The sequence below is a fragment of the Sabethes cyaneus genome, chromosome 2 (assembly GCF_943734655.1).
Source record: "Sabethes cyaneus chromosome 2, idSabCyanKW18_F2, whole genome shotgun sequence".
Classification (NCBI taxonomy): Eukaryota; Metazoa; Arthropoda; class Insecta; order Diptera; family Culicidae; genus Sabethes; species Sabethes cyaneus.
This window is the reverse complement of record NC_071354.1, coordinates 74,943,077-74,967,387: the sequence shown is the minus strand read 5'-3', so window position 1 is coordinate 74,967,387 and position 24,311 is coordinate 74,943,077. Positions and strand designations below refer to the sequence as shown.

Sequence of the window (24,311 nt, the reverse complement as noted above, 5' to 3'; positions counted from 1 at the left end):
TATGCAGACAATGCATATAAACACGTTTTGTTTGCACTGATCTAGTTTAATCTGTTTTTCTTTCCATTTTCCCAACGATTATGATAGAAACCCGATCGGAGAATGAAATATTCGCCGCTTGCAACTGCCAACTGAATCAAACCATCAAAACAATAACAAAGAGCAGGGCGACCAGTTCATACAAGTTTCAGTATATTTAGGGTTGCCAGTTGTTGAAATTAAAAACTAACCCAGTTAGTTTGCATGAGGAATCGTTCAAAGAACGGGGGTCCACTGTATAATGTTTGTATTTGGTGAAAGTAGCAGCAAAAATAAAAGCAAATTCTTCCATATGGCGATGAAAAAGAAGAATGAATGCACACATAATGCACATAAATTTCTTATAGCGGAAGGAAATAAAATACACATTTACTGTTTATGTTTTTTCAATAGGGCTTTTAACCCCTACAAAAACCTTCTGAGAATCATTAATAGAATTCTGAAAGAATCGATTTTCATAAATTTATGGGATGGTTGGTTATACTGCTGGAAGGCATATTTTATTGTTGTCATTGTCATTGTTTGGTTTTATTTCTTTTCAAACGATTCGTAGGGGAGGGCATACATTCTCAGAACTTTTTATTTACAATTACCAGAATATATGGTGGAAAACGAAACGCAAAAATTCTAATTTGGTTATTATAATTTAAAGTTTTATTCCACGTTGACATTCGTGGAATCCAAATAATACTTTGATACTGTAAAGACCAAAATATTTAAAAACATAATCTCTCGTCGCTCCAATTTTGGTTGATTGGGCATGTTTTTTTCATTTGGTCTATAAGTGAGTAACCATAATCCGAATGCGGTCATGCGTGATGGAAATGATTTCTTAATATCATTATGAAATATGACATTAATCTTTTCAAATGCTTTAATCTGTACGAACGACCACGCAAAGCGCACACAAATCCGGTTCATCCCTTTTCAACCAACGGAACCGGACAGACAGTTTTATTATAAAGTCCACATCGAGCAAAAACTCATCATCGTTAGAGCTTTGCTATCGAAGTGACAACTTCGTTGGTTGTTAACCCTGAAAGGGCTTACCACGTAGTGCTCGAGCTTGTTTCAAACTACTCCACGTGTCTAGTGCGCGACCGAATGTTTCCGGTAGTTCCGGTACCATACCAGCACAGGACAGGACCAGGGGACACATATCGTGCAATCGTATAGCAACGTACAAGTTTGTATCGTTCACAACTTACCCGACAGGATGCCAATCAGCCAGATAACGGCAATGAAACGCCAGGCACGCTCCGGACGTGGTTTGTAGCGTAGGGGAAAGCAAATCGCGTACCACCGATCGATGGAGATGAATGTCAACGTGAGCACCGACACTGTCACCGAGACCGTCTGTGGGAAAGAGACGAGAAAAAAAACGGTATGAAAACAGATGAGAATGTGTCGTTATGTGTTGACGTTTAGAATTGACTTTCCATGCCAGCGGAATTTCCCTGATACGGGAAGATAACAGTTACTGCCGTTCCATGTGACGGACAGGTCTTCACGTCGATTATCACAACGTAATATTCAATCTATTATGTTGTTGAACCTTGTCAAGAAAGGTATCTAGGTCGATTTGTGGCTGTTGGATCGATTGCTGAATATGAGTTATTAAAGTTTACAATTTACATTTTATGCCATTTATTATTTTTCACGTTAAATGAAATAATTTGCAATTTAAAATTTATTAAATTAGTTTAGATTTAAAAATTCTTTCATTATAATATCGGTAAAATCTATTGGAAGTCGCATGAAAATGGTTTCAAAATATAATTATTTTTCAGCATAAATATTGTAAGCCTCGCTAATATTATCCTTGCTACTTTAGTTAACCCGATTTTGATATGGGTCTCAATCTACGTCAGAGTGGGGAAGACTTATCAATCATTTGTCTGGTGTTTCTTGTTCGTAGAAACCGCCATTACTACAGAACGGAATGGAAACCACCAACAGTTAAACCGGATATTAAGCAGGTCTTCAGATCTGCTCGAAGCTTTGATGATGACTAATTCAATGATTTCTAAGTTAGCATATTATTTTCTTAATTCAGATATCTGTAATCTTCTGGGGCTGTAGGTATTTTTCGTCGATATATAACATATGGCAAATTTCCTTATGGTGTCAGATAAGGCAAAAATAATTTAATATTCAACATGTGACTCGTGGCATAGAGAAAGCCAACGAAACGCCACGGTTCACATTCTGGTTTAATGTTAAATAGAGTCAATCATATAGTTAGATTTATGCACGACGCTGTAGGTAATGCTGCTCGATAGCCGTGGTGAATTGTGGTAATTCAATCATCAATTACTGCTGACCAATTGAACATTGTTCCCACGTGCACTGTAAGCTACAGTTGGTTATGTTTAATGATGTGAAGGATAATATTTTTTCATCGATTGAGCCTCTATCTGGTCTGACCAGCAAAATGTCTATCTCTATATTATTGGAATCATCATTATAAAAATACTTCTGCAAATCTCAACTTTTTTCACAGTTAAAACAAAACCACACGAGGTTGAAGTAGGCTTGCTTAATCGTTGGTAACCAAAGCAGCAGCCATGTGAAAACATTAAAGGTAGCTCTACTATTCGAAGTTTAATCTATTAATTCCTAACGACAACACTACAACAGATGAGTACCGACAGTAAAGTACTTAAATTGCTCACTTGATATATCAAAGCAACGCAAAGCAGGCTTTTGGTTGATAGGGAAAAGCAAAGTAATCAATTAAGAAGCACTTCCATCGATAACCACATGATTAAGAGGGATGATGTTGCTTCATCAGGTGACAGCTGGTTCGCTTAAGAGCCAACACTTGTACAGTACACAGTTGTATCTCGAGCCGGATTTAAAGCAAAAGTGTTTCATGAGAACGACTTTAACGTAAACCTTAAGATGGCGATGGCTAAATTTTAGATCAGGAGGATCTTGTTTGCCTACATTTTTACTCTTGTTTAACTTTTGTTAAAGTACTTGTTTACGGTACAGTACAGTACAGATACTTGAATTATTCAGTTGCTTTCATGAACACTTTGCTGTGCATGGTAAATGTTATCTTTTTTGACAAAAAAGTCAAAATAATTTTTGCTATAAATAATTTTAGAACTAATTTGAAAGTTGTGTGAGTTGCAAATCAGTATGTTTGAAGACACGAACATTATGTAATTCTTTTAAGTAGAACTTTTCTTGATTTGGCTAGGGCTAGGGCTAGGGCTAGGACTAGGGCTAGGGCTAGGGCTAGGGCTAGGGCTAGGGCTAGGGCTAGGGCTAGGGCTAGGGCTAGGGCTAGGGCTAGGGCTAGGGCTAGGGCTAGGGCTAGGGCTAGGGCTAGGGCTAGGGCTAGGGCTAGGGCTAGGGCTAGGGCTAGGGCTAGGGCTAGGGCTAGGGCTAGGGCTAGGGCTAGGGCTAGGGCTAGGGCTAGGGCTAGGGCTAGGGCTAGGGCTAGGGCTAGGGCTAGGGCTAGGGCTAGGGCTAGGGCTAGGGCTAGGGCTAGGGCTAGGGCTAGGGCTAGGGCTAGGGCTAGGGCTAGGGCTAGGGCTAGGGCTAGGGCTAGGGCTAGGGCTAGGGCTAGGGCTAGGGCTAGGGCTAGGGCTAGGGCTAGGGCTAGGGCTAGGGCTAGGGCTAGGGCTAGGGCTAGGGCTAGGGCTAGGGCTAGGGCTAGGGCTAGGGCTAGGGCTAGGGCTAGGGCTAGGGCTAGGGCTAGGGCTAGGGCTAGGGCTAGGGCTAGGGCTAGGGCTAGGGCTAGGGCTAGGGCTAGGGCTAGGGCTAGGGCTAGGGCTAGGGCTAGGGCTAGGGCTAGGGCTAGGACTAGGGCTAGGGCTAGGGCTAGGGCTAGGGCTAGGGCTAGGGCTAGGGCTAGGGCTAGGGCTAGGGCTAGGGCTAGGGCTAGGGCTAGGGCTAGGGCTAGGGCTAGGGCTAGGGCTAGGGCTAGGGCTAGGGCTAGGGCTAGGGCTAGGGCTAGGGCTAGGGCTAGGGCTAGGGCTAGGGCTAGGGCTAGGGCTAGGGCTAGGGCTAGGGCTAGGGCTAGGGCTAGGGCTAGGGCTAGGGCTAGGGCTAGGGCTAGGGCTAGGGCTAGGGCTAGGGCTAGGGCTAGGGCTAGGGCTAGGGCTAGGGCTAGGGCTAGGGCTAGGGCTAGGGCTAGGGCTAGGGCTAGGGCTAGGGCTAGGGCTAGGGCTAGGGCTAGGGCTAGGGCTAGGGCTAGGGCTAGGGCTAGGGCTAGGGCTAGGGCTAGGGCTAGGGCTAGGGTTAGGGCTAGGGCTAGGGCTAGGGCTAGGGCTAGGGCTAGGGCTAGGGCTAGGGCTAGGGCTAGGGCTTGGCTGTACGATTAATAGTTGATCTTGATCATGCCAGGCGCATAATGTAGCAGAATCAAATGTAGTTTATATAGCTGTCTTCCCAATAATAATAACTAAGCTTATTTATCACTGGAGCAGTCCAACTCATATCGAGACGAAACAGCTTCTCCTGGGAAGGCCAGATTCCAAAATGTTTCATTCTGGCCGAAATGTCACCTTGTTGTATTTGCATAACAATAACATGTTCTGCAACAGGGTGGCAAGGTTGTCATCTCTGACATTGGCCCCTGAGTCCCGAAAAATAGCCTGTTTATCCTAACGCCTATGTTAATTCGTGTAATAAAATTGGATGTTGTTCGTACTTAATGATGGTAGTTTAAGGTAAGTTAAGCGCTTTAATGCAATTTATTGAATATTCTTATTCATAAAGCATCTTATATTATGTTTCTGTAGGGTTAATTCTTTCACGATGACGATTTATACCGGTTTGGAGAAAGCGGAAAGAAAATAGATGTTCGTTACGATAAAATTCGGGCGGTTTTTTACGGACTGAAATCCAAATTAATTTCTCTCATCTATCGCTATTCATTATGATTTCAGTTTTGAGTTGTAGAGTGTTTTGTTTTTATTTATTACTACAACGATATGAGCAGATCTACTAAATAACACCGGCCGCGTATCGTTTAGAGTAAGATGCTAATAAAAGAAATGCGCTGTATGTCGAAGCACTCATCATTAGGAATAATTACGAGATATAAGCCCATTCTTGGCATCTAGAAACCAGATGCTAATTTAGGAATCCTAGCAACAAATGATCCACTTACTAGATTATATAATTAATCTCCCCCTGATTTTTGGAAATAAACATCGTCCACCATTAGATATTTGAAATAAAGAAATAAATCTCTCAACTTAGCAGTTCATTTGCTCGTTCACGTGAGTTTTTGATTTCAAATATGTGTAAAGATGCCACATCTGTGCAAACCTGAACCGGCAATTAGCTAGTTGGTTTCTTGTATATCATCGCATTTTTTTGCGGTTATTATTATAAAGTTAGGGATAGGGCTGATTCAGATTAGAAAGCTTTCTATATTTTCATGGTAGTCTTTTTCATAATATTTCTGTCAACCTACCAAAATGTGTAAATATTTTCAACACTCTCATTTACTCCACTTTACATGCCACATGCCAGTTTACTTTATATAATATATTAAAACCAATATTATTATTCTATCACGACGGCCAGGGATCTTTATTTTCAGCTGGAAATATAATATTCAATACATGAATGCTAAAGGCACCATACAATTGTGAGAAATGTGCCACTCGAGTCGCAAATGCTGATGTTTTTGCCAACCACAGGCTACCACTTAAGAAAAGCAACCACGTAAACGCTGTGGTGGCAGCCAGAGTCACGCATTCTAACAAGATTTTGCAGCTCACGTTCCACTGACGCTCAAGTTCAAGGATAACTGTTGCCGCTAGCAACAATTAAAAGTGCAATTGCGCTCAAATATCTGCACGTTGAAGGTCTCTTTATATTTTTTACAGTAGATTTCATAGGATTCCGAAAGAGGAAATTAATCCTGCTAAATAAATTCAAGCGTAATTAATTATAGTAAGCGTAAAAAATAAAATTTCTTGAGGAATAAAATCGTTGTGGCCATCTAGTGGATAAAATATTTATCTGCATTCCGACCGCAAGCTCTTCTCATCAAAAATCATTTATTGATGACACCCGACTGTCACTAATAGCTTTTAATATCTCTAATGAAATTGTGATACTATCGATCCCTTCCGTTCGTTGCAACAATAGGTCAAAGGCGAACGGTTTATTTCGCTTGCTGGACAACTGCTCCAAAAAGCGTCACAGTACGTGTCATGTAGAAGGAACCGCTATTGTCTGCCAAAGTGGAGCACATACGTCCTAGGGCAATAACTTGCTGATCCTAATATTTCGATTTAGGCGCGGCAGGCGTTCATAAAAATGAGATATTAGAGGGTTGTTAAACTTATTAGGGTGACATCTTATATTAAAAAAATATTTAAATCTTTTTATATCGGAAAATAAAACAGATAAGATACCATAAAAAATATTTTTTACCTGTTTACAAAAGTCGACAGTCTATTTTAGTCCCACACAATCACCCTAACATTTACTGGCCGTTTTGTCTATCATCATCATATAGTGAAGACGCCATCCTATGGCGCAGTTTGTTTCTATGGTGTGCCATAACCAAGGCAACGGTAGCAAAAACCAGTAAATCAGGACTGCATTAATTAATGTAGTATAAGATTAAGTTCATACAGTGTAGCCACTTTCTGCAGGCTAGCCAGTATATAAATTTTTCTATCTAGTAACTCATTATGGTAATCTCTAAACAAACTCAACATTTTATTGCTAAAAGCTAGTTTCAGGGAGATAGTTCATTGATTAATTTAACCTTCTGTCACTCGCGCCAACGTTTGTAACACGGATACTCGCGCGTTGTATATTGTACAACACTTTTTATCTCGAATATCTCGGAATCGTGGCTATATAGAAAACTACTGTCTTCAGTCTATTTTATAAGTTTGTCACCAGACGGCACTCAAAAGCGCTGTAAATTGTACATCCTACAATTGCAGCCATATACAGGTTGTTGCATTGGGAAAGAACATTTTATCATTCCTAAATGATGTAATATTCTATTGAATAGATTTTTTATAGTAGTTATCATGTTTTCTTAGATGTTTTTCACGTAAAACATAGTATGCTATCATTTCTGCTGTTGGCAGCTTAGAAAGTAGGCCGATGGGGTGTTTTGATTCGCTTGGGCAGGAATGTTTAGAAAGTTTTTGCACAGTAATAATACATAGTGATTATTTAAAAGCGAAAATTTAAAACTACCGTTCATCTGCCTAGCGTTTTTGGTCCACTAAAACATTTTCTGAAAGCAAGACCTTGCGAATAAACAGATTCCGTAGATACAACACATTCAGAAAGCTGACCCATACACTAGCGCCGTGCAATAACGAAATTGCGAACTTTTGCACACCTTCGGAATGATCATTAACTACTGAATAATTTTGCTGCATACAGAAACTATTTTCCCTTATGAAGAAACGAGAGAAAATTCCAGTAGAGAGACCGTTTGCGGTACCCTTCACACGTCGCTTGCATCGTTTCTGCGATTTCGGTTTATGCTGACCTATTTTTCTGAATATTTAAAGTAATAATGTATTGAATAATTATAACATTTTATTAATGATAAGTTTATTGAAGAATACACATTGGTTTGACATCGATCTGTTACTTGGAAACAAAATGGCATCCAAAAATCTACAAGTGTTGTACAAAATACAACAGCGCGAGTAACGGAAAGTTAATAACCATGTTTAACAGTGCTTAATGCTTTGATTTCATTTTATGGCCATTTTCTTAACATATGTGAAATAACCAATTGATCATTTTTAATAATTTTCACAGTTAACATTAATTTTATAATGCGCCAACAAAACAATGCTGATTTATATAAACTTACTGTCTAAACAAAATAAATTAGTTCGATTAGTCAAGCTTAATTTCCCGTAATATTGCTCTAGCAATATTCTACAATTTGCGAACACATCGAAAATAACTTCTTCTGTGCAACTCGCACTTTATTTTAAAGAAATAGCCAGGATTTTTGTTTCAGGGTTTTTAATTGCTGGAAATCAATATGGCCTAACATTTTTTCGTGGATAAACCTAGTAACGCTTCATTACAACTGTAATAAATCTGCTCGATTGCATATAACCATTCCAAAAGCATTATAAATCAAAATGCTTTGAGGCTCATTCCAAGGGGTTCAACTATAAAACTTAGATTTTGAGCTTGAATGCACAAATTTTATGCAGTATTGTTGTGAAATTATAAGATTGATTTGTGTCCACCAATTTGTGTCTTTAACCTTGATTTTTGTAACTTTTATTTAAATTAAGACTTGAAAATGTACTGGCAAATTATTACAGTGATATTCCTCATTGTTTACACTTTGTTAGTTGCGCCCTTATCGCGAATCACTCCGAATCACTTAATATTGTAGCCCTAAAGTTGCATTGCAGTTCCATAGGGACAGTTTTGTATTGATACACCAATGTATTGATACGCGTTCTCTGGGGACAGAATTGTTTTGAAGGAGATGTTACATAGCCAACTAGTTTTCTTGGGGTAATAATACGCAACCACAATAAGATCTGTGATGCGGATTTACGGATAGTTTTATTATTCGAGTTAAATAATCAGCTATAAGTATTAAATATGACTCGTTCTTCTTGGCAATGGGTAAGTCCACTATAAAGCTTTTTATTCATAAAAATTAATAAAACCAAGCAGCTGTAGATTTGTTACTTGAGGATTGCCATACGTACGAGTGCCGTAATGTATGTTTGCCATAAAGATGAATGCCATAATGTATGTTTGCCATAATTCATATATTCAACGTTTCCTAGACGATTCAAGGCCGTAGGCGCCGGAAGCGCCGGCCACACTTGTCACATCTGTCTAGGTTTATTCGTTTTCCTAGGTTTGCCGTCCTCCAGTTAGTTTTCCCTAGTCCTCGGCTTAAGATACTCTCTATGAAATGAAAAGCGGCAAATCCGCTCTTTTGAAACTCAGTCAATTAGAGCTCTAGCGACTTGGTCCTTCAAGCTTTGAAGGTGAACTAGTCGAATTTATAGTTATAGGCTTCCATACCAAAAATATGAATTATGGCAAACGTACATTATAGCTCCCGTCCATTATGGCAAACATACATTATGACATTCGTCTTTATGGCTCCCGTCCATTATGGCAAACATACACTATGGTAGTCGTCTTTATGGCAACCGTCCGCATGGTAAACCTATAATGGGGTATCATCGTGTGTAAAATAGATACTATACAGGGTGCTCCACCTTTTATGTCGGTATGTAAACGTTGTAAAACTTTCACATTTACCAACCGATTTCTTTCATTAGATATGCTTTGGAAACGCCATTTTAGTACAATTTTCGCTCTGTATCGCTTCACACCGAAAGAACGCGCTGAAATAGTGACACTTTACATCGAAAATAGTCGTTCCATTGTGTTAACTCAATGTGCATATCGGAAAAAATATCATGGCAAAAAGGCACCATCTAACAATTCTATTCGTCGTTTCGTGTCAAATTTCTTTGGGCACGGGACAGTAGGAGATCGTCAACACGCCATTCATCAAAGATCAAGACGTTTCAATGAACTGGTTGAAGCAGTGAGGGAGAGTGTTGCTTAGGACCCAACAGTTTCGTGAAACTGTCGATGGAAATAGATATCAGTAGATGTTGGCTCATTATGTCTGCCCAAGAATGCGCGAAAAAGGTCTAGCTGGTTACTGGTTTCAACAGGACGGTGCACCATGCCACACTGCGAATTCAACAATTCAATTTCTGCAACGAAAATTTCCGGGACGTCGGGGTCAAAAAGAGGCGATATTGACTGGCCACCCAGATCACCTGATTTAACCCCCCCTGTACTTCTTGTGGGGTTATCTGAAAAGTAAGGTTTACGCCAACCAGCCACAAACTATTGACGAGCTCAAGGCAAATATTCGTACGGAAATCGACGCTATAACATCCGAGATGCTCAAAAAGGTAATGGAAAACGCGGAAAAAAGCAGTCAATTTGTAATTTCTAATAAAGATGGTCACTTAATTGATATTGTTTTCAAAAACTAAACCAAGAAAATTTTAAGGAACCAAACTAATTAAAAATGCATTACTAATAGAAATCGGTTGTTTTTTTATTAAAGTCGACATATCGTATTTTTATACTCTCCACACGTCTTTTCTAAGAACTGAGAGAACTACTCCTCCTCGTCATCGGGATTGTTCTTCGTCGGTACGTAAACGTCAATAAGGTTGGGAATTGGGATTGAAACATTCCCAATAACACAAAACTGACGCTACTTTTCGCTCTATACCTGCCGCGGTAGTAGAGATGTAGTAGAATCTGCTACCCAGAATTATCGTTTTCAAGTTTTCAGTCACCGCAGTTCTTGAATAATCGAAACCTCCATCTTTTGTTGCTCTCTGGTCAAGCTGGTTTGAGTAGTGCCCAAGCAACACAATGTTGTTACTTCTAGTTGCAGCAACCTATTTATAACCGGAATTAGTCATAGCAACTTTATAACAACTGTGTTAGCAGGGAGTCCTAACATTCTAAGTATTAAATCTTCAATAACCGGTGTCTTTTCCCGTTTGCCTAAGTCCATACAGATTATTCCGTTCTTCTATTTTGTTTGGATTTATTAATCATCGTACTGTGGCTGTGTTGCTTAAACTTACGATGGGTTTGTTATCCGCCGTCCGCTCTGCCGTACGGCTAGGCGCTTGCATGGAGTACAGATGCGCACTAGGTAAGGAAACGTTGTCCAACACCATTGTAAACAGCTCGTGACCTGGAAACAGATGCTCATGGCTATCTAAGCTATTTCACGTTTTAATTCTCTTTTTCACTATCATTAGATGATCTTTACCTGTACTGGGTTGGTAATCCGATACCCGCTGGAGCTCCATATTTTTTCAGCGTTACGTTTAGAGTTTCACCTTCTGAGTTATAAAAGCAAAGCCTTTGGGCTTAAACGTCTTTCTAAGATTGACCCTTCTTTATCGACAGACTGCAGCCGGCTGTTAGAGTGCAGGACAGCTTCGGCAGTATTACCTAGCCAAGATTCGAACATACGACGACGGGCTTGTTAGACAAGCATCGTACCTCGAACAGGGCCGGCGCTTCCCTTAAGCAAAACAAGCAGCTGCTTGGAGCGTCACTTCGAGGGGGCGCCATTTCGCTTACATAAAAAAACTGTAGCATTAAATAAATAAGTGATTAATGTAAAACTTTCTTCCTTCTCCTTTAGCAGCATAAAACCGGGATGGCAAGTGGTGTATCTAGAGTTACTCTTTGCTGTATTGGGTCCTGGGCTATTTGCCGCCAATTCGTTGACCATCTCGACACAAGCAAATCGGCTTCAACCTGGTCGAGCCATCTAGTAAGTTGGGTCTCTCTATTCCTAAAGGCCCTCATACACGTACGAACATGTTGGCCGAAAATGTTGGTGAATTCATATTCGTTCAACATTCTCGCCTGTGTATGAGCGCCACGAACCAAGCAGGCAAAAGAAGATGTTGTGCTTGTCGCTCGACCTGAATGACCCGCTAACATTTTATTCGTTTCCAACCCAACATATGCGTACGTGTATGGGGCCCTTAAGGCCGATGAAGGTCTAGAAGAAAACAAATTCACTGCACGGTCATCCGGTATTCTTGTGACGTGACCGACCCATCGTACTCTCCCAACTTTCGACGAGTGTACTTTGAGAATCATTCCAAATAGTGCCTGCAGTGCATGGTTCATACGCCTACGCCATTCTTCGCTTTCCGTTTGCGCTCCACCTCCTCCTGATGAAAATCTATTCGTAACAAAACACAACAATCAAAACACTCAGATAAACGTGGTGGGAAAGTGGAATTGATGGTATTAAATTATTTAGAAATTTTTCGGGAGAGATTTTCGAATCTCTGCGTGGAACGACAAATTGGCTAGCGCCGGCCCTGCTCGAAGCTAACTGGGCAGCCCTTCTGAGTTAAAGTGGTTCCCAAAAAACAGCAATCTAAAGACTTTCTAATGTCTCTACTACTACTAGCTAAATGAATTTAGTTTTCAAATTACTATCAAGTCAGGAAGAGGAAGGTGTTTAAGCAATATTCAATCTCACTCGGCTGTAATAGAAATATAATTACATTAGCAATTCCGAAAGTAACTATGCATTGCGATGCAAGCGATAAACTTCGCTTAACAACGATGACGATGACAGCAACTAGGTGCTCCAGCTGCGCCATGACTAATTGGTTTCCGCTGTCCACAGTGAGTAAACGGGCTAGTAATGATTGATTTTCAACGATAGAGTTGGCTACGACGGATGGACAGTACCGTAACTGCATTATAATAAATTTTACTAGGATAGATGGTGTTAAAGAGAAACTCAAATTGAATAACGATAATTGCACATGCAGTTTTCATGCTCTCCATGCAATAAAATTGCAGCAGACATAAACTTTTGGGATTTTGAAAGTGATGATTTGGAGTGAAATGTAAATTATTTTTAATTTAAACCTTTTAAACCTTTAATTCGCCGTACTCTGAGGGAGTGCAAAAACAGGCGCGGATTGTTCCCGTGAGGTTCATGGTAACTGAAAACGCAGGTTGCGAGTGTTATGATATTTTAATTTGACAAGGAAAGGTTAAAAATCGTCAGTGTAACTCGATCAGTTCACTAATATTTACTTCAGAGCAACAAATTTGAATGCACAACGGTATTAGGGTATCCAACATATTTCAGAAAGGATGTTAGACGAGAACAATGCAGCGCGGGTGTCGATACTGCAGCAGGCGGACCGTCAAAACACAGATAGTTTGCCACTTTCTTTTATTAATTTAGTTTGTGAAATAATATTATTAAAAACAATGCTTTTCGCTAGCTCTGTACAAATCCAAATTGCAACCGAATAATAATTCCAATATATGTTCAATTAGGTGTTTTTTGCAGCGGAATATTACTAATTGTCAATTACTGATAAAAAAAATCTTCTCTATCGAATTTGAAAGAAAAGGAGGCGCATGGTTGTTTTCCAACTTGCAAAGCAAATTCTCAGTGTTCATTTCGTTCGCAGAACTTGACTTTCATCTTTTATTTGAAAGAATTCACAACCAAATATTATATAGTGCACGGGCAGACTAGAGGGGTTAATGCTATCATCCTATTGTTGGGAACTTTTCAACTTGCTTTTCTAAGAATTCATGTCTTGAAGCTAACAGCTGCCTAAAAAATTCAAAAATCAATTTTTCATTTCTCCAAAGTTGGTTCAGTGTTGAGACTCCGTGTCGAGCAGTGATATTCGTTTCACCTGTAACGAATCAAGCATTATTCCTGACATTCTAACATTTCACACGTTGAACAAAAATTCCCGGAATGCAATTAACTTTCAATCGTGCCAATATTCTTCCTCTTCGCTCTGAGCGTGAGGAGGCATGTGGAAAGGGGGTAGACAACAAACTAAACCGCCTCTGCGCGGAATTTAATTAAATTACTTGATTTCCAGTGTGCATAAATATAAACCATCACCGAACTGTGTACATCACATCATCGGTACAGACGAGTTTCCAAGTTGCAACAACAGCAGCAGCATCAGCCTATTTTCCTTCCGCCAGACACTGACACGTAAAACGTATGTACTCATGTATGTTGCTGTTTACAGTCATTCTGGAAGTTGGCAAAACTCAGAAATGCAACATTAATTTCCGCACACAGGATGAAGGCAAAGTGTTAGCATTTTTCCTATAGACAAAGTTGAGTTGATGGAAAAGGAATGTGTTCCGGTGAATTTTCCCCTAAGGAAGATTATGTTGATGACGCTGGTTGTGCGAGTAAAGTGAAAGAAGCTCGGTAAAAGCTCAAACAGGTGTGAGTACTGATGATAAATCGGTTCACTTACTTGATTCAACCTTCTCGTACGCCGAGTGAAGTTGTACATCATCAAACCAGCAGCCAAAGGGAACCGAGGAATGTGACACAAATATGCTTCCTTTGGGTTGCTTATTTGCCTGCTCATCTTCTGCACTGCCAGTCAGTTACTTACGATGGAGAGCAATATATTTGAACGATTCCGCGAGCATTTTTCGTTAATAGTACTTCGCAGGATCACAGGAATCTTTAACAAAGCACGACTTGAGTTTCTCCGGATTGGCGAGGAGCTCTAGAAGCTTCGTGCATACACGTGAGTGCCTAGCGTTGACTGAATATGCCAACCGGAGAAAATTCTACCACGTGAAGAGGAAAATCAATTCACTTTTACATCTTTTCTAACGTGTAAGTCCTATAGAGTACTATGGTACTCTGCAGGAACGGGTGCAAAAACGTCGACGGTGATGGTTTGAAATCCGGAAATGATTTCATTTACGTGTCAATATGTTTGATACAGTTGGGTGAACCACCGAGTGCTACCGTAACAGTGCAATGCGAAGGAAGATTGAAAGATGATAGAATGATTGGTGCACTGAATACAACGGAAATATTAAGAGTTTATTGAATTGAGATTTCAAAATAGAAATATGGATTTGACCTTCGAGTGAAATGTTTTGCACTTAGGACGAATCCAGAAGTGGTAAACAGATAATTCATATATTTTCATATGTTTACTGCAACTTGTTGAACGCTAGAAGCTATCTGATAGCATTAATACATCAATTTTCGTTGTATCTTAGTTTTTTGTCGACCAGCTTGTGAATTTGTCAACGCAAAACGAGACTGTCGGTTTAAAAATATGACATTCTCCGTGCTTAAACAGCTATCGGAACGTATAAAAACAAACAGTGTCTCGGATGGAATATTCGCTGACAGATTGGGTAACATTTTTCATTTCACATTAGACATGCTTTGCTTTCCCCGACCCCTAGCCGGGTCCGGACAGTCTTCCTGTTCGCCGGAGATAAACAGTTCCCCCGACCCTAACCCGGAGCCGCACTCTCCACTTGCAACGTAATCAGCTCCGAGAGCACTTCTTACAGAGTCTTCTTTTTCTTCCATCACCAACTTTGTCATGTGATGTAATTTCATTCTTATTTGTTTCATTCTTATAAAGACGGATTTTTCTCGCTGCTATAGAAAACCACTTCAGTAGAAAATTGGCTCCCGTGCATCAGCGGGCGGGCCGGAGCCCGGGCGGCGGCTGTGCTGAAGCAAAACGTATGCTCCCAGCTCATCCTTTCATCCGGTTTGTGACTTTTCTCTCCTCATCCTGCGTAACCCAATTATTTATCCACCCTATCCACACGTCACCCGGCACGCAGGCAGTGACGGCATTCCGCCATGGGTACAGCGTTGCACCACAGGACCTTACAGACTGGGCTGGGCGGGCGCAATGAATTGGGGCTTTATGTGCTCTGGGAGATTATTTCAATCCTTGCCGGGTGGTTCGGGGAGCTTTTCTACGAAATTGGTCTATGCTTTTGAAACCGCTTCGAAGGTTCTGACTTCTATAGGCTGAGCTTTAATATTAACTAGATGATGATGTCAACATCGTAACCGGAACAGACGCTCGCTTCGAACGAATACAACGAGCGAGCGACAATGGGGGAAATCGCAAGTCTTGGATCACGGTCTTTAATCCTTGCACGTTTGGGCATTGAAAACTATCACAGAATTAATTCCAGGGATTTCGAATCGATGCTATTCATAAGTTGAAGTCATAATCTTAATAATCAATTTCAAAGAACTTCAAAGAATGGCTATTCTCGAGAAGACTTTCGATTTCTGCCATACAGAAATAACTACGAAAGTTCGGATTGTAGTCCACCGTAAGCAGCGACAAAGATGATAAGGTATACTCAAATCAAAATCGTTTCAGTAAAAGATCGTTATATTGAAATCGGGTTGGAAATTAGAGTTGGAATTGGACTTGAAATTGGACTTGGAATTGGAGGAAAGATTTGACTTAAAATTGAATAAGAATTGAATTAAGCATAAGCATAAGCATAAGTATAGGATACCACCCGTGTACTGCAACTCCGTTATTGACCAGGACCGATTAAAATCACGTTAGACAGCAAACTATTCCTCATTATGCAACCTTATCAAGTCCCTGCATGCTGATCAGTACCGAATAAGAATTGAATTAGGCTTAAAAGCAGGCATGGAATTAGACTTAAAATAGGACGTAAATTGAATTGGAAGCTGCACATAAATTTGGACATGAACCTGAATTTCTACTGATTTGGAGTTGCTTTATTTCAAATTGAATTAAAAATTTTACTCCAAATTGAATTTTATATTGGACTTGGAATTGAACTTGATATTGGATAAGGTATTACACTTGTAATTTATTTTTCTTATACTCAACCTCTCAATTCACGTATCAAGAATTTATAAAAAGGAACGTTTAATTGAACTTGAAATAGAATTTGAAATTGTATTTACATTTGTGAATTTGGATTTTGCTTGAAGATGGACATGAAATAGAACCTGAAACTTACGTTGAAGGAGGATTTAACATTGAAGTTGAAACGGGATTTTAAATTGAATTTGGCCAATTTGGCTGGTAAACGGCTGAATAATGCGTACCGTCGGTGCCTTGTGCACGTGTAGGCATAAAACAGACCCTACAGTGGTTCATAGCCTCTTATTCAGAAACTCCTATTCCTACCTCCTCGTGGTGCCATCCGGGATACGAGCAACTTTGGTGGAGATTGGGTAACCAACCCGGTGGAAGCCAAGGTCGTATGCTGACAGGAAAGGAGTGCTCTTTCGAGCTTCGTTGGCCCTCCGGCGAAACAGGGGGTTGGTGTAGCAGGCTTTGCAAGCCGTCATCACGAAAAATACTGAAGTACGGAACGAGGAACAAATAAATTCTTACTTTAATTGCGGTCGAGCAGACTAAGTCCCCGTACAAAGTGCACCCTGTACAAGACGCTTATTAGACCGGTTGTTCTCTACGGGTATGAAACATGGACAATGCTCGAGGAGGACCTGCGAGTGCTCGGAGTTTTCGAAGGACGAGTTCTAAGAACGATCTTCGGCGGCGTATAGGAGAACGGAGTATGGAGGCGGGGGATGAACCATGAACTCGCACAGCTCTATGGTGAACCCAGTATCCAGAAGGTGGCTAAAGCTGGACGGATACGATGGGCAGGACATGTTGCAAGAATGCCGGACAACTACCCTGCAAAGATGGTCTTCGCCTCAAATCCGGTAGGAACAAGTCGACCAGGAGCGCAGCGAGCAAGATGGTTAGACCAGGTGGAGCGAGATCTGGCGGAGACTACTCGGTTTCCGAGGAATTGGAGAGCGGTAGCCCTCAACCGAGTTACATAGAGAAATTTTGTTCAACAGGCTTTGTCTTAGGACGGCAAGCCACCTAAGTAAGTAAGTAAGATTGGTGGTCGTGGAGCGCTTGGGCATGAATCCGTGTTGTTCATTGGCCAAATACTGCTGGACGAACGAGGAAATTGGTGCGATCACGACGAGCTCGAAGAGTTTTGATAATGCACATAAGGCGCAGATTCCTCTGTAATTGTCCACGTTTCTTTTATTACCCTTCTTATGAACTGGAAACATATAAGCGGATTTCCAGGCAGAAGGAAATACACCTGAGCTAACCGATAAGCTAAACAGACGACGGATTGGGGCTACCAAGGCTTCAATACAATTCTTCAAAAAGATTGAAGGTATGCCGTCCGGACCACCGGAGGAAGAGCTTTTCAATTTCAGAGCGGCCAGCCTAATCATAGCATCGTCAATAATCAGGTTATTGAGAGAGTCGCCGAGACTGGGAACGCTTTCTAGTGCAGTCGATACTTCTGTGTCAGGCAGCCTTTCGTTAACAGAGACACTGGAGAATTTCCGTGAGAATAGTTGGCAGGCCATATCCATATTAGTAGCAGTGTCGTTTACAAAGAACATTGCTGACGGAAGATCGTCGTCTTTTCGTTGAGCATTCTGATATTTCCAGAACGACTTGGGGCTACGTTTCAATCTGCGCTGAACGTTGTCTAAGTATTTATGGAAGCAGTGACGACTGAACTTTTTGTAATGTCTGCTGAGCGTCAGATAGTGGTTTCGCAGCGATTGGGTCTTGTACCTTGAATACCTCCTTAATGCAGCTTTTTTTTCGGATTTGAGGCGATGCAGCGCAGTGTTTATCCATGTAGATACGGTTCTGTGTGTATCGTTTTTTTAGGGGGCTGTATCCAAGTCGATACACGTTAAAGTTCTTTGGATAAGGTCGAAATTGGCGCGATTAAAATCGTAGTACACGGGCAGTGGCGTATCAGATATCCTGGACGGTGTATGTTGACGAATCTAAATCAGTAATGGTGGATGATGGAGGGCGTCCTTGACGAGAGGAGCCGGTGCCAACACACATTCTGGAGCAAGACTGCGAATGCTGGTTAAGCAAAGATCCAAACAGCGTCCGTTTTCGTTGAAGATTTTATTGATTTGTTGCAAAGTAGCTGTACTATAGCAGTCGAGCAATTCATTGGTGATCGGGGGAAGTGTTGAGGAACTGGAGTCGACGAACAGATATCCGTTGCCGCGTTTACACTAATTTAAACTGGGAAGATTGATTGGAAGTTCGGTGCATTAGCGACTGCGTTCAGCGACCTGACTGTCGATCATCTGCAGTTGGTTAACAAGTAAGTCTTGGGTGATTCGCTGTGGCTTTAGGCTTTGCCCAATAGCGATTGTGGTAGGACTGCTTCTGCTTCTACAGAATCCAAGGATTTTATTCCTCAAGGGTTTTATTGTCTGCATTAGAGAATTGCCCAAGAAAACCTGCATTTGGGAACATGAGTGAAAAAGTGTTTATTTTGACGGCAATTTGGTATTAAAACAAAACAACAAAAAGGAAAAAAGTTGGTCTTGTGATAAAAAAAACTTCGATTCGACTGAATGAGTGAAATATTTCGGTACATTCATTATGTAATTAAATATATGGTTCGGTACGACCATAGACGAATAAAATGATTCGGTAAGATCATTATTGAATGAATTATATGGTTCGGTACGACCATAGATTATTTAAACGGTTCGGTACGTACATGTTCGTAGGGTCATTCCACGCCAGGTGTCCGAGACACTTGTAATCGACCTTCTCGGATTTTTACTAAACTCGGTCAGAATGTTCGTTTTGGGTCAAACAGCAAAGAACCTAAGCTTGGTATCGATTGTACGTCCCCTCTCTTTATGGGTATCCACTCTTTTATAAGCAATTGCTTTGGTTTCGTCAAATCCGCTTATTTTCTTTTGCTTAAATCTCCGGGAATATTAAGTCTTGAAAGACACTATTTTCACATTTTCAAAGAAAATTGCCCATGGAATTCAAAAAATAGTATTTCTTAGCACCAGTGCTATGTCAATGTTATGTATGGGACATTTGTAGAACTAGTTCCAATCCACAATTTTTTTGAACTAAGATTTGCAGTATCTTTTGTAGTTACGGTGCCTCAACACTAGTAACTCATTAGTGACTAAATGAACGTTCCTTTAGTCACTAACAAGATACTAGCATTGCAGCGCCGTAACTACAAAAGATACAGCAAAACTTTATTCAGCAAAATTATAGATAATAACCTGTTCTACAAATCTATACCTATAAAGAAGGATTTCTGTCTGTCTGTCTGTCTGTCTGTCTGTCTGTCTGTCCTGTGTTCCTTATAGAATCAAAAACTACTGAACCAATCGGCGTGAAAATTTGCATGTAGAGGTTTTTGGGGCCAGGAAAGGTTTTAGTGATGGTTAGAGACCCCTCCCCCCACTAAGAGGGGGGGCTCCCATACAAATGAAACACAAATTTCTGCATAACTCGAGAACTAATCAAGCAAATAGAACCAAATTTGGCATGTGGGTGTTTTCGGTGACAAGAATTTATTCTAGGGTAATTTGAGACCCCTCCCCTCTTTATAAGGGGAATTATAACTCCTCTCCCCTTTAAGAGGGGGGGGGGGTTCCATACAAATTTCCTCATAACTCGAGAACTAATCAAGCAAATGGAACCAAATTTGGCATGTGAAAGTTTTCGAGGGCAAGAAAATTTTCTATGCTGAATTAGGACCCCTCCTCACTTTAAGAGGGGGGGCTCCTGTACAAATGAAATACCAATTTCCTCATAACTCGAGAACTAATCAAGCAAATGGAACCAAATTTGGCATGTGTGTGTTTTTGGAGACAAAATTTTTTTCTATGATGAATTGGGACCCCTCCCCACTTTAAGTGGGGGGGGGGGGCGGCTCCTATACAAACGAAATACAAATTTCCTTATAACTCGAGAGCTAATCCAGCAAATGGAACCAAATTTGGCATGTAGGTGTTTTTGGAGGCAAGAATTTTTTCTATGATGAATAAGAACCTCTCCCCACTTTAGGAGGGGGGGCTCCTATACAAATGAAATACAAATTTCCTCATAACTCGAGAACTAATCAAGCAAATAGAACCAAATTTGGCATGTGGGAGTTTTCGGTGACAAGAATATATTCTATGGTAAATTGAGACCCCTCCCTCTTTATAAGGGGAATTGTAACTCCTCTCCCCTTTAAGAGGGGGGGCTTCCATACAAATTTCCTCATAACTCGAGAACTAATCAAGCAAATGGAACCAAATTTGGCATGTGAAGGTTTTCGAGGGCAGGAAAATTTTCTACGGTGAATTAAGACCCCTCCCCACTCTAAAAGGGGGGGCTCCTGTACAAATGAAATACAAATTTCCTCCTAACTCGAGAACTAATCAAGCAAATAGAACAACATTTGGCATGTGGGTGTTTTTTTTGGTGACAAGAATTTATTCTATGGTGAATTGAGACCCCTCCCCTCTTTATAAGAGGAATTATAACTCCTCTCCCCTTTAAGAGGGGGGGCTTCCATACAAATTTCCTCATAACTCGAGAACTAATCAAGCAAATGCAACCAAATTTGGCATGTGAAGGTTTTCGAGAGCAAGAAAATTTTCTATGGTGAATTAGGACCCCTCCCCACTTTAAGAGGAGGGGCTCCTGTACAAATGAAATACAAATTTCCTCATAACTCGAGAACTAATCAAGCGAATTGAACCAAATTTGGCATATGTGTGTTTTTGGAGACAATTTTTTTTTCAATGATGAATTGGGACCCCTCCCCACTTTAGGAGGGGGGGTCCTATACAAACGAAATACAAATTTCCTCATAACTCGAGAACTAATCCAGCAAATGGAACCAAATTTGGCGTGTAGGTGTTTTTGGAGGCAAGAATTTTTTCTGTGATGAATTAGGACCTCTTCCCACATTAGGAGGGGGGGCTCCAATACAAATGAAATACAAATTTCCCCATAACTCGAGAACTAATCAAGCAAATAGAACCAAATTCGGCATGTGGAGGTTTTTGGAGGCAAAAATATTTTCTACGGTGAATTAGGATCCTTCCACACTTCATGAGGGGGGGCTTCTACACAAATGAAATACAAATTTCCTCATAATTCGAGAACTAATCAAGCAAATGGAACCATATTTGGCATGTGGGTGTTTTTGGAGGCAACCATTTTTCCCATTATGAATTAGGACTTCTTACCTTTTTAGGAGGGGGGGGGGGGCTCCCATTCAAACGAAATACAAATTTGCTCATAACTTTAGAACTAATCAAGCAAATGGAACCAAATTTGGCATGTGAGTTTTAGATGGTAGAATTTTTTTCTGTGGTGTATTACGACCCCTTTCCCTTTTAAGAGGGTGGGCTCCCATTTTTTTTTTCCATGTGTGGACTCATTACTGCGACCAGTATAGTTGATCTATTGTAATATCGCCCGGGTGTTTGCTGTATGACCTGCACTGCATTTCTTTTTGCTATAATCGCTATTGAGTGAGCGATATGCTTATTTTAAATTGTATGCGTGCTTGCGTGTATTGGGGTTTACCCTTCCTTCAAAGCTTGATCTACTTTACCCACTTATTCCTCGCTGTCAGCACTATCCCATATTATAGCCGTCCCTGGCGAGGACTCATTCGTACCTGTGACCAGTACACTTAACTATAGGAGGGACATTTGCACTGTCAAGAGGCCTCAGAGGGTAAATATAGAATTCAGCACGAAGGAAGGGTAAATGGAGGGGCTTGAGAATAAACCCATGCTAAAGTCACTTAACATCGAATGGCTTGATTCTACTAAGATTCGAACTCACGACCACTCGCTTGTCAAAGCAGACTCGGTAACCTTGCGGCTACGGAGCCCCCCAACACATACTCCCATCCGGCTCCCATACAAATGAAATACAAATTTCCTTATAATTTGAGTACTAATCAAGCAAATGGAACCAAATTTAGCATGTAGGAGATTTTTGAGTCTTGAATTTATTTTATGATAGTTAGAGACCTCTCACTCCTGTGGTAGGGGGATATGGACTCTCATACAAATAAAACAAAAATTTTTGCGAAACTCAAAAACTAATCCAACTCGAGAAATTCGAGACTCTTCCATAAAACATTAATCAATAACAAGACCACAATAACTATCTATAGTAACACTAGATTATGCAGGACGAGCCGGTCGCGAGTGTTGCCGGTGACCCGCCGTCGGAAGCGCCGCCCACTGGGGGGCTTGCAAAACTCGAGATAGTGGCAAAGATCATCCGAGATTCATGATTTATGTACAACACAGGTTAATTTGTGGCAATACGAAGTTTGTCGGGTCAGCTAGTATCCTATATTTAACTTTGTCATATTTGGCTCCGTTAAGACGGTACTGTCAAATGAATCAAAATTGAGTCAAAGTGATCGAACCATCCCTGATATCTCTAAATATCTATACCTATAAAGAAGGATTTCTGTCTGTCTGTCTGTCTGTCTGTCTGTCTGTCTGTCTGTCTGTCTGTCTGTCCTGTGTTCTTTATAGAATCAAAAACTACTGAACCAATCGGCGTGAAAATTTGCATGTAGAGGTTTTTGGGGCCAGGAAAGGTTTTAGTGATGGTTAGAGACCCCTCCCCCCACTAAGAGGGGGGGCTCCCATACAAATGAAACACAAATTTCTGCATAACTCGAGAACTAATCAAGCAAATAGAACCAAATTTGGCATGTGGGTGTTTTCGGTGACAAGAATTTATTCTAGGGTAATTTGAGACCCCTCCCCTCTTTATAAGGGGAATTATAACTCCTCTCCCCTTTAAGAGGGGGGGTTTCCATACAAATTTCCTCATAACTCGAGAACTAATCAAGCAAATGGAACCAAATTTGGCATGTGAAGGTTTTCGAGGGCAAGAAAATTTTCTATGTTGAATTAGGACCCCTCCTCACTTTAAGAGGGGGGGCTCCTGTACAAATGAAATACCAATTTCCTCATAACTCGAGAACTAATCAAGCAAATGGAACCAAATTTGGCATGTGTGTGTTTTTGAAGACACATTTTTTTTCTATGATGAATTGGGACCCCTCCCCACTTTAAGAGGGGGGGGGGGGCTCCTATACAAACGAAATACAAATTTCCTTATAACTCGAGAGCTAATCCAGCAAATGGAACCAACTTTGGCATGTGAAGGTTTTCGAGGGCAAGAACATTTTTTCCGGTGAATTAGGACCCCTCCCCACTCTAAGAGGGGGGGCTCCTGTACAAATGAAATACAAATTTCCTCCTAACTCGAGAACTAATCAAGCAAATAGAACAACATTTGGCATGTGGGTGTTTTTTTTTGGTGACAAGAATTTATTCTATGGTGAATTGAGACCCCTCCCCTCTTTATAAGAGGAATTATAACTCCTCTCCCCTTTAAGAGGGGGGGCTTCCATACAAATTTCCTCATAACTCGAGAACTAATCAAGCAAATGGAACCAACTTTGGCATGTGAAGGTTTTCGAGGGCAAGAACATTTTTTCCGGTGAATTAGGACCCCTCCCCACTCTAAGAGGGGGGGCTCCTGTACAAATGAAATACAAATTTCCTCCTAACTCGAGAACTAATCAAGCAAATAGAACAACATTTGGCATGTGGGTGTTTTTTTTTGGTGACAAGAATTTATTCTATGGTGAATTGAGACCCCTCCCCTCTTTATAAGAGGAATTATAACTCCTCTCCCCTTTAAGAGGGGGGACTTCCATACAAATTTCCTCATAACTCGAGAACTAATCAAGCGAATTGAACCAAATTTGGCATGTGTGTGTTTTTGGAGACAATTTTTTTTCAATGATGAATTGGGACCCCTCCCCACTTTAGGAGGGGGGGTCCTATACAAACGAAATACAAATTTCCTCTTAACTCGAGAACTAATCCAGCAAATGGAACCAAATTTGGCGTGTAGGTGTTTTTGGAGGCAAGAATTTTTTCTGTGATGAATTAGGACCTCTTCCCACATTAGGAGGGGGGGCTCCAATACAAATGAAATACAAATTTCCTCATAATTCGAGAACTAATCAAGCAAATG

At 40.7% G+C, this 24,311-nt stretch overlaps 1 protein-coding gene across 1 annotated transcript in view; it reads right to left on the bottom strand.

Annotated features, from left to right (window-relative positions):
• LOC128735582 (orexin receptor type 2-like) overlaps positions 1–24,311 on the bottom strand; it is a 137,394-nt gene that overhangs the window by 45,458 nt on the left and 67,625 nt on the right. Inside the window, exon 3 of the mRNA XM_053830064.1 lies at positions 1,248–1,395. Coding sequence (XP_053686039.1) covers positions 1,248–1,395 — 148 coding nt within the window. The remainder of the gene's footprint in view (positions 1–1,247; positions 1,396–24,311) is intronic.